Raw genomic sequence first — 10,000 nt, 5'->3', positions numbered from 1 at the left:
GAGACAGGACACAGCCTCAAAGAGACAGGACATAGCCTCAAAGAGACAGGACATAACCTCAAAGAGACAGGACACAGCCTCAAAGAGACAGGACACAGCCTCAAAGAGACAGGACATAACCTCAAAGAGACAGGACACAGCCTCAAAGAGACAGGACATAACCTCAAAGAGACAGGACACAGCCTCAAAGAGACAGGACATAACCTCAAAGAGACAGGACATAACCTCAAAGAGACAGGACACAGCCTCAAAGAGACAGGACATAACCTCAAAGAGACAGGACACAGCCTCAAAGAGACAGGACATAGCCTCAAAGAGACAGGACATAACCTCAAAGAGACAGGACACAGCCTCAAAGAGACAGGACACAGCCTCAAAGAGACAGGACATAACCTCAAAGAGACAGGACACAGCCTCAAAGAGACAGGACACAACCTCAAAGAGACAGGACACAGCCTCAAAGAGACAGGACATAGCCTCAAAGAGACAGGACATAACCTCAAAGAGACAGGACACAGCCTCAAAGAGACAGGACACAGCCTCAAAGAGACAGGACATAACCTCAAAGAGACAGGACACAGCCTCAAAGAGACAGGACACAACCTCAAAGAGACAGGACACAGCCTCAAAGAGACAGGACACAGCCTCAAAGAGACAGGAAACAACCTCAAAGAGACAGGACACAGCCTCAAAGAGACAGGACACAGCCTCAAAGAGACAGGACACAACCTCAAAGAGACAGGACACAGCCTCAAAGAGACAGGACACAGCCTCAAAGAGACAGGACACAACCTCAAAGAGACAGGACACAACCTCAAAGAGACAGGACACAACCTCAAAGAGACAGGACATAACCTCAAAGAGACAGGACACAGCCTCAAAGAGACAGGACACAGCCTCAAAGAGACAGGAAACAACCTCAAAGAGACAGGACATAACCTCAAAGAGACAGGACACAACCTCAAAGAGACAGGACATAACCTCAAAGAGACAGGACACAACCACAAAGAGACAGGGCATAACCTCAAAGAGACAGGACACAACCTCAAAGAGACAGGACACAGCCTCAAAGAGACAGGACACAACCACAAAGAGACAGGGCATAACCTCAAAGAGACAGGACACAACCTCAAAGAGACAGGACATAACCTCAAAGAGACAGGACACAACCTCAAAGAGACAGGACATAACCTCAAAGAGACAGGACATAACCTCAAAGAGACAGGACACAACCTCAAAGAGACAGGACATAACCTCAAAGAGACAGGACACAGCCTCAAAGAGACAGGACACAACCTCAAAGAGACAGCAAACAGCCTCAAAGAGACAGGAAACAACCTCAAAGAGACAGGACACAGCCTCAAAGAGACAGGACACAACCTCAAAGAGACAGGACAAAGCCTCAAAGAGACAGGACACAGCCTCAAAGAGACAGGACACAACCTCAAAGAGACAGGACATAACCTCAAAGAGACAGGACACAACCTCAAAGAGACATGACACAGCCTCAAAGAGACAGGAAACAGTCACAGGCCCTGGATGAAGGCCCCCAGCAGAGCCCTGATCTGTGATGATTTTGTGATAAACTGATCTGCACCAACCAGAGGCATCATGGCTGAAGGGTTTAGTGAGGGAACACATCTTTGAGTTTTGTACCGTCGTCTTTCATCGTGATAAAACCTGATTGTAGAACAGTGAGTCGGGTCTGAAGGTGTAGCAGCAGCATGCATTGTGGGTAATGAAGCAGAGAACCGAGGTTGTTGTTGGTTTCTGAGGGGGTTCTGGATGTGGACTTCCCGGCGGGTTCCTCTGCAGAGCTATCAATAGAGCGTCACATGACCGGCAGTGTGCTTCATGTGACGATGCTGGATGTGAACCAGCAGTCTGACGGTTCAGGCGCCGCAGTCAGAGCTGCAGGGAGGCAGCCATATATTTAGTAACGACCCAGTTCTACAAAACTCACTGTTTATACTCTCAACACAACTCATATTCTAGTCTAACTATTTAGTCTCTCTGGTTCCTCCACACAGTCTGGTCTGGTCTCTGGACTAATGTGGTCTACTATCTAGACCTCTGGGTGTGTGTGTTGCCTTTTCAGCAAATAAACTGAAAATTCAAAGTTTCTGAAAAGTTTGATCATACTTTAAAGTATCTGCGTCCTCGAGTACGTTACTGTGACATGAAGACCCGGTCTTTGGATGCCCCCCTTCTGTCAGAGACTCTCAGCCACCAGGTCCACCCCGTCTCAGATGTAGGCCGGCTTGTGACCCATTTAGCTCTGTTTCAGCCTCCGGCCCCCCTTTCACCCTCTCCCAATCTGGATTCAGGTCCCTATCTGGTCCTCTGGAAGGACCGCTGGACCAGATCCGTCCCCTTTACAGCAGCAGCTTTTACTGTTGCTACTTGTAACAGAGTATTTCTACACTGGAGGATTTGGAGTACTTCTCCAGCTTTACCTCACCTGGTTGTCTTCATGACATCATCATGACATCATCACCTCAGTGTTGATGGCGTCGCTGGTTGGCCAGAAAGACTTTTTCTTCTGTGGTGCATTAAAATGTCACAAACCTGAGTTCCCTCCGTCATAAAAACAGATCAATGTTTAATCTCTCATATTTTATTTGTTTGTGGTTTATTGTTAAATCAGAGAGATTAATGTGCAAAACCTCGTTAGCAATAAAACACTGGTTCTGGATAAAAACCACGATTTATGTTTCAAGAAAAATAAAAGTACAATGAGCCTAAAAAATGTATAAAGTAATATTTCCAGTAATATTCTGACCTTCCAAACCGGCCTGGACTCCTGATTCACCTTCTACAGAAACATAAGGAGCAAAGCAGGAATATGAACCTCCTCGCCCTGTCACCCATAGTATATATATATATATATATATATATATATATATATATAATAATAACCTGAGAAATCAAACATTTAACGTCTTCACGCTTTAAATGAATCTTCTTTTCTACAAATTACAAAACAAACTAGAAAAAGGATTCCTGAAGAAATGCTGTTTTAAATGTGTTGAATTTCATGACATATTTAAAAATGTGATATTAACAACTCCCTCTCAGGCTTCTGGGTAGTGTAGTTTGTGATTTATGATTTCACATCCATGTGAAGGAAATGAAAGGAAAGCTCCTGGAGCTCCGGTCTGGTCCGGTTGTTGGAGCTGAATGTTTAAAGCTGATATTTCCCTGATGGACGCCGACAGATTTCTGAATGATTAAAAACAAGAAGACTGCTTGGAGTCCCGCGGGACTCCTCCACCTCCAGGCTTCCCTCCATCCATCTTTAATGAGCCGCTCGCTGGAAGCTCCGCCTCCTTTCTGCAGCTCCATTCACTTTTTACCTTTTTTTCATTTTCCAGGAATTAGTCTGTCTCTTCTGCTGCTTTAAAAAAATATTTCATATGAAAATACAAAGATTTCAATTCAATCAGAACACTTTAATTCAATAAAACACCAGATATTTTGCATTTTCCTCCATTTGATCTATTTTTCACCTTTTAAAGAGAAACAAAGATTCCTGTTCCTTCTCACCTTTTTTTGTCCTGTCGGGACCTTCCTGTTTGGATCCTCCTGGTCCAGACCTCCTGGTGCGGTCCTCCTGACCCGGTCCTCCTGGTCCTGCAGACAGCAGCTGCATCCTCCCATCAGACGGCGTGCATGCGTTCCGTCCCCCGGGACTCTGATGAGAATCTGAAGGAGCTTCATGAAACTTTAACGGAGGTCAGAGATGCAGAATAACGAAGCTTTCCTGCAATCAAACCAAACCAGGAACGCCACGCTCACGGGAAAGGCTTTAAAGTGTTTTCAAAAGAGGAAACTATCAATAATACCCGAACATTAATATTTAGTTAATACTAAAGGCTCAATATACAAATGTATGTTACAAGTACTGCTGCCGGTACGTGTCTATAATAAGACAGAGACATATACAGGAGGATATTTGTGGTATTCTAAGCTTATAGTGTGTATATTTACAGCCGTTTAGAAGGTTTGTGGTGCTTTTATAATATTATGGAGTCATTTTTAAATATAAATGTTTCATCCTCACTTATTTCTGCTATTTTAAAACATCTTTGTTTTACCAGAAACACCTGCTTTCATCCTGAAGAGATAATAATATAATATATAACATAATGATATTATTATTATTATTACAATTATTAAACCACCATAAAGAGTCAGTTTGCATCTAAATATAAATAATTCAGTGTTATGGGTCAGTTTAAGTTTTAAAGGTCTCTGCTGTCTGGATTATCCTTCATCTTCCTCCTCCTCGTCTTCATCCTCTCGATCAATAGGAACTGAGTGCTGAGAGACGTGAGGCGGCTCAGGGACTCCTTCATTAATAATGAGTGTGTGTGTGTGTGTGTGTGTGTGTGTGTGTGTGTGTGTGTGAAAACACTCACAGATATCAGATAACAAATGAAAGCACACACTTCTTTTCAAACATTAGTCATTTTATTTATTACTCGTTATCATTTTTAATGTTCTATATCTCAGTAGTCTGTAAAGTATCAATCTGTCTGGGAGAGACTATCTATATATATATATATATAATAGAGCTTTTCTCTTATTTTTAGTTTTCTCAAAATCCTTTGATATACATATTTTCTCGTTAGATTATCTTTTTTTGGAATAAGTCCTTTTTTTTTAAACGACATCCCCGTAAAATGAACAAAGAGACGAACCGACAAACAAACAAAGGTACACATCTTTTTTTCTTTTTTTTCTCATCAGAAGGCCGTGGAGACGTCGTCATGGAGACGTCGTCATGGAGACAACGTCGTGGAGACGTCGTCATGGAGACGTCGTCATGGAGACGTCGTCTGTACGTCGGCAAACAAACAAACAAGCGTCGTCGTATTTTACTCTCACGTAGTTTGCGATGCTACTGTTCAGGTGGGCGTCGCCTCGTTTACGAACTCACGGACCTCCGACACGTCAGAGTCGATGAAAAAGGGGGATGTGCTAAATGGCAACAGTCGTATCACTCTTCAGCCACGGTTTGATTCTGAAATTCTTATTTTTATATATTTAGCTACACTGGCCGTGAAGTCACGTCTTCGTATTGCTGTCGGCTTTTCAAAATCGTATTTTTCTTTTTCACTCGTTTCTAACACGCGTTCTGCTAAACAACAAAAACTAAAGTAGAGTTTTTCCGTCGGACCAATGCGTCCGATGACGGCGAGCGATCGGGACTCGGACTTCGTTTCGGGAAATGAGCACAACGCGGATTCAAGTCGGAAAATCTATGTCACAGAACTCCGATGAATTTAAATCAGACTCAAACGGTTAGCATATGCAAGTTAGCTTCACGCTAACCTGCACTCTTAGCTAGCCTACGATCTCTTCCATGCTAACGTGTTAGCTAACCAATCTTGTGGTTATCCCACCTAGCTGCTCCGTTTTCAGCATTGAAACTGTTTTGACTGCTAAATCGGAGCTAGCGTAGCCGTTCTAGCTAATTATATAGTTCACACTACACAGCTTTCAAAGTCGTCAGACCGCTGTTCACGCTAAACGGTGAGACTTAGTAAACAAAGTAAAACCAGCCGTGTTCATTTCCAGATACGGACGTCCGTCAGAAATAAGTGCTCCGAGTTGATTTGAAGGAACATTTCACGTCCGTTAACCCGACCCGAGTCTTTCGCTCTCATTGGCTCTCGGACTCCCCGACTGGTCCAGACACTTAGCATGCTAGATATCTGCTGTTTGAGAATCTCAACGCAGGTTAGCCTCTGATCCGGGACTTTGGTGGGTAGCTCCAAAAACCGGTCAGCAAACGGTTAAAAGTCGTAAAGCGTGAACTACGTTGTTCCCATGCTAACCCGATGTAGCTGCTAAACAAAGTAAGCTAACCTGACACAATCACATTTCATGGCTAACCCCAAACATCGTCTGTTCTTAGCCTCTAGACCGTTTCCTAGACTGACCTGATCCGGTTTAGCAGCTAAACCAGGTGATCCGCTAACCCACCGACCCTGTCAGGCCTCGATCAGACCGCGTACTCAACTCGACTGTTCTAACTGCGTAAATGAAAACTAGCCAGGTGAGTCTGAGTGATGATGTCACATATTTGACTGGATTGAAATGAAACCCCCAAACCCCAGTAGGTCCATGAATCCAGTCTACCACCTGGACCAGGTTGCTTTTGAGTCAATTAAACCTTGATCGGAGTTTGTGGTCATTTCCTGAAATGTTTGAAGAACCAACATCATGCAGGTCAACATCAGTGGAAACCGTTCATCCATTAGTAGGAAGCCGGCTTCACGGTCTCGAGGCTCCAGTCACACCAGAGACCGGCACAGCCAGACCCTCACCTGGGTCAGAGACCGGCACAGCCAGACCCTCACCTGGGTTTTATACGGCGAGGCAAAAGGTCAATACCGCTGTAGTTCAGAGGTCTTCAAAGTTTTCAGGCCAAGGACCCAAAAAGGCCTATAGAGACCCAGTGGAGGGACCCCCAAGGCCTCTAGAGACCTGGTGGAGGGACCCCCAAGGCCTCTAGAGACCCGGTGGAGGGACCCCCAAGGCCTCTAGAGACCTGGTGGAGGAACCCCCAAGGCCTCTAGAGAGATTTATATTTGTTAATAAATGTTGTATTCATGTTAAGGTGGATTTTTGGACATATTTAAATTTTTGGAAGAAAAAAAGGTTGGGATCAAATCATTTCGGGGACCGCCTGGAGTAACGCTGCAACCCTGTAGGGGTCCCGGACCCCCTGTTGAAGACCTCTGGACTGAACTATTCTGGTTTAGAATGCCGCTGTGACGGAGGCTGGTGTGACCTGAACAGCCGATACGAACACACATATCACATCACCATCAAGCATCCGGTCTCCCGGACCCCCCCAGACCCCCGGGCTCAACACAGTCCACCTGGCAGATTAAAACAAGGGGTTTGGTGTGGTCTTGGCCTCGCCTGCTCGGCGTCCTCGTTCATACCGGTGATTCCACGACGGGACGCGTGGATCAAATTGTCATCATTGTCATGGTTTCAGCTCGACGTTGAATGTTGAATGTGATGACCTCTGGGTCAGGTCAGCGTGTGATTGGATGACGGCCTGCGGGTGTCCCAGGAAGGCAAGACAGGCCGCCGTACAGCGATGCAATAAAAATCCATTTTGGGGTGTAGTTTTTTTTTTTTTGTTATGAATTCAAACCGTTTTGTCCGTAAGGAAGAGTATATCTATCGCTCTTTTTCTATGTACTTTTTTTCTTCTTCGTGGGTTTCTTTTCCCGTTCCTCCTGGTTTGTTAAAACGCCAGCCAAGTCAGTATGGTGGGCAGCGTGCTGAGGACCAGGGCGAGGCCGCCGCCGCCGTCCGCCGACCGGGGCGCCGCGTTGCCGCCGCCGCACAGTTCAAACAGACTCCCACGGAAGTCCAGGTTCCGGGACTCCTTCTTCAGCTTCTCCCAGAGGTCCGTCGCCCCCTCCTGGCAGTCGGCCAGCGCCGTCGTGGCGCACACGTGGAAGGCGTCCCAGTAGCTGGGGGCAAAGACAGGGGTTAAGGCCGGGCTCCTCCTCCTGCTTGTCCTAGTCCTATTCCTCCTAGTCCTACTCCTAGTCTCACTCCTCCTGCTCCTCCTCCTTGTCCTACTCCTAGTCCTAGTACTAGTCCCCCTCCTAGTCCTAGTCCTCCTGCTCCTAGTCCTCCTCCTACTCCTTCTATTCCTCCTCCTCTTTCTCCTTCTATTCCTCCTCCTCTTTCTCCTTCTATTCCTCCTCCTCCTCTGCTCTCATCATTCCTCACATTTCCTTTGTCTTTTATTTCCTGTATTTCATATTTAAATCTGTTTCTAATTCTATTATTCTTTGTCTATTCTGGACTCCCTCTTGCTCTTTTTTGGGTCTCCTCCTCTCATCTGTTCACCCCCCCCCCCCCCCTCTTCCCAGTTAATGCATGAATCACACACACACACACACACTCACTCTCACACACACACACACACACACACACACACACTCACTCTCACACACACACACAGCGTATCTAATCCAATCTTCCAATCTGCTCTTATTGATGTTGACCTCCTGAACCGAGTCGTGTCGATGCTACATCTCTGAGCAATTAACGCGTGTGAGTGTGTGTGTGTGTGTGTGTGTGTGTGTGTGTGTGTGTGTGTGTGTGTGTGTGGAGAGGGGGGGCTACTTGCTGCAGTGTGCCATCTGGTGCCCACCCGGTTTGGTTGGTGGGACGAGAAGGGGGATAAAAGATGTGTGTGTGTGGTGGTGGTGGGGGGGGGGGGGGGGGCAGCTGTCTGGATAGTAACCCCCCCTCCACCATCCCACCTTGAACATATACACACTCCCCCTACTCCACCCTCAGACCCCCTCAGGCTTTGCAGTTTAATCACTCATATTATTTATTATTTATTAGTAGACCCAGAGAGGGGAGGAGCCTCTGCTCTGATGTCACAGTCAGCAAAAACACCTACAAAAGATGATTGAATTCATTTCAACGCAGCCTCACGCTACTTCAATATTATACTGCACAACTTAAAAAAGCTGTTGCTTTGAGGTCTTAGACGCTCGTCCTGCTGCCCTCAGGTGTGTCTGCAGGTAGTCACCCAGCAGCAGGTGTGTGTGTGTGTGTGTGTGTGTGTGTGTGTGTGTGGGGACCTACTGGCAGATCTTGTGCAGGTTCTCCCGGTCGTCCAGGTCCTGAGGGTAGTTGGCCATGTTGTCGCCCAGCTGCAGCAGACAGTCGGAGAAGCCCTTAAACACCGAGTCACACTGGCCTGCACCCACCAGCACCGTCTGCAGCACCGACACTGGGGGGGGGGGTAACATTTAACAACTCATCTCTTCTCCAGGACACAACATGATCGTTATTATTCCAACTAAACGACCTTTAACCTGAAACTTCATAATTACTTTACTTTCATTGGAATGACTTCAGCTGGCTAGTTGGCTAGCTTATCTTCAATTCTCCTGCCTGCTCTCTTTACCTACAAAGTTAAAGAGTACCCTCCTTTCATTTAACAAATGTAGCAGGAAAGCACGGTGGAAGTAGCTTATTAGCTCGCTAACCAGCCGGACACTAAAATGAATAAAATGTTACGACTTCATCCAAACACGTCGTCATCGGCAGATATACGTTTGTTCAGTAACCAGTGTTGTATGAAAGCATGGTGGAAGTAGCATGTGAGCTAAGTAGCCGTCCACCCACTAGTTAGGTGCCAATAAAAGGAGCCGCGGGCTGCCAGGTCTGACACGCCTCCATCCCCCCTCACACACACCGAAACAACACACACACCCCTTTACATGACCTCTGTTCAACCAGCGTGTGTGTGTGTGTGTGTGTGTGTGTGTGTGTGTGTGTGTGTGTGTGCGCGCGCTTCGTTAAGCAGTGGATCGGGCTGATTGATTGGTTGGATAATAACACGTCTGGACTAACACAGCGTGACGTGTAGACGAGACACGTCTGTTAGAGGACGAGTCATCACAGCTCACACACATACTAGTGTACATATACATACAGATATATATATACATATACATACATATATATATATATATATACATATAGATATACAAGAACCAGAATTCTCTTCATTTGACAGAAGTTTAGATTTCTCGACTCATTTCGTCTCATTTCTCCTAAACCTGAACTACAAAAAGGTCATTTCTGAGTTTTCCGATCTTCATCTCTTAACGTTTGTTTTCTTTCTCAGACTCTCCGGTCCGAACGTCGGGAGGAAACGCGACGTCGACAGCAGGTTAGCTGTTAATTTCATTTACGTTTGTAACTAAAAACAGGTCATGTGATCAAAGAGTAAAACTCATTCATGTTTCATGTGACGTTCTGGGAAATCTGCATAATAATAACGTGGTAACGAACATCTTATTATATTCTATAACATGTTATATTCCTTTAATGCTTCTACTGTCATTTTAATTGTCTTTATTATTTAGACTAAATCATTAGCAACATTAATATTGTTTGTTTATTTATTTGTAATGAATAATAAAATAATTAAATA

At 45.5% G+C, this 10,000-nt stretch overlaps 1 protein-coding gene across 1 annotated transcript; it reads right to left on the bottom strand.

Annotated features, from left to right (window-relative positions):
- Positions 1-4,773: 4,773 nt before the first annotated feature.
- Positions 4,774-8,822, bottom strand: nrn1a (neuritin 1a). Its single transcript, XM_084033522.1, has 3 exons — positions 8,641-8,822; positions 6,560-7,502; positions 4,774-6,495 (listed from the first exon to the last, which is right to left on the bottom strand). The coding sequence occupies exons 1-2, from the start codon at positions 8,805-8,807 to the stop codon at positions 7,271-7,273; spliced, it is 399 nt and encodes a 132-aa protein (XP_083889648.1). The 5' UTR covers positions 8,808-8,822; the 3' UTR covers positions 4,774-6,495; positions 6,560-7,270.
- Positions 8,823-10,000: the final 1,178 nt, after the last annotated feature.

Source organism: Eutrigla gurnardus (genome assembly GCF_963514095.1).
Source record: "Eutrigla gurnardus genome assembly, chromosome: 18".
NCBI lineage: Eukaryota > Metazoa > Chordata > Actinopteri > Perciformes > Triglidae > Eutrigla > Eutrigla gurnardus.
This window is presented reverse-complemented; position numbering and strand designations above follow the sequence as displayed.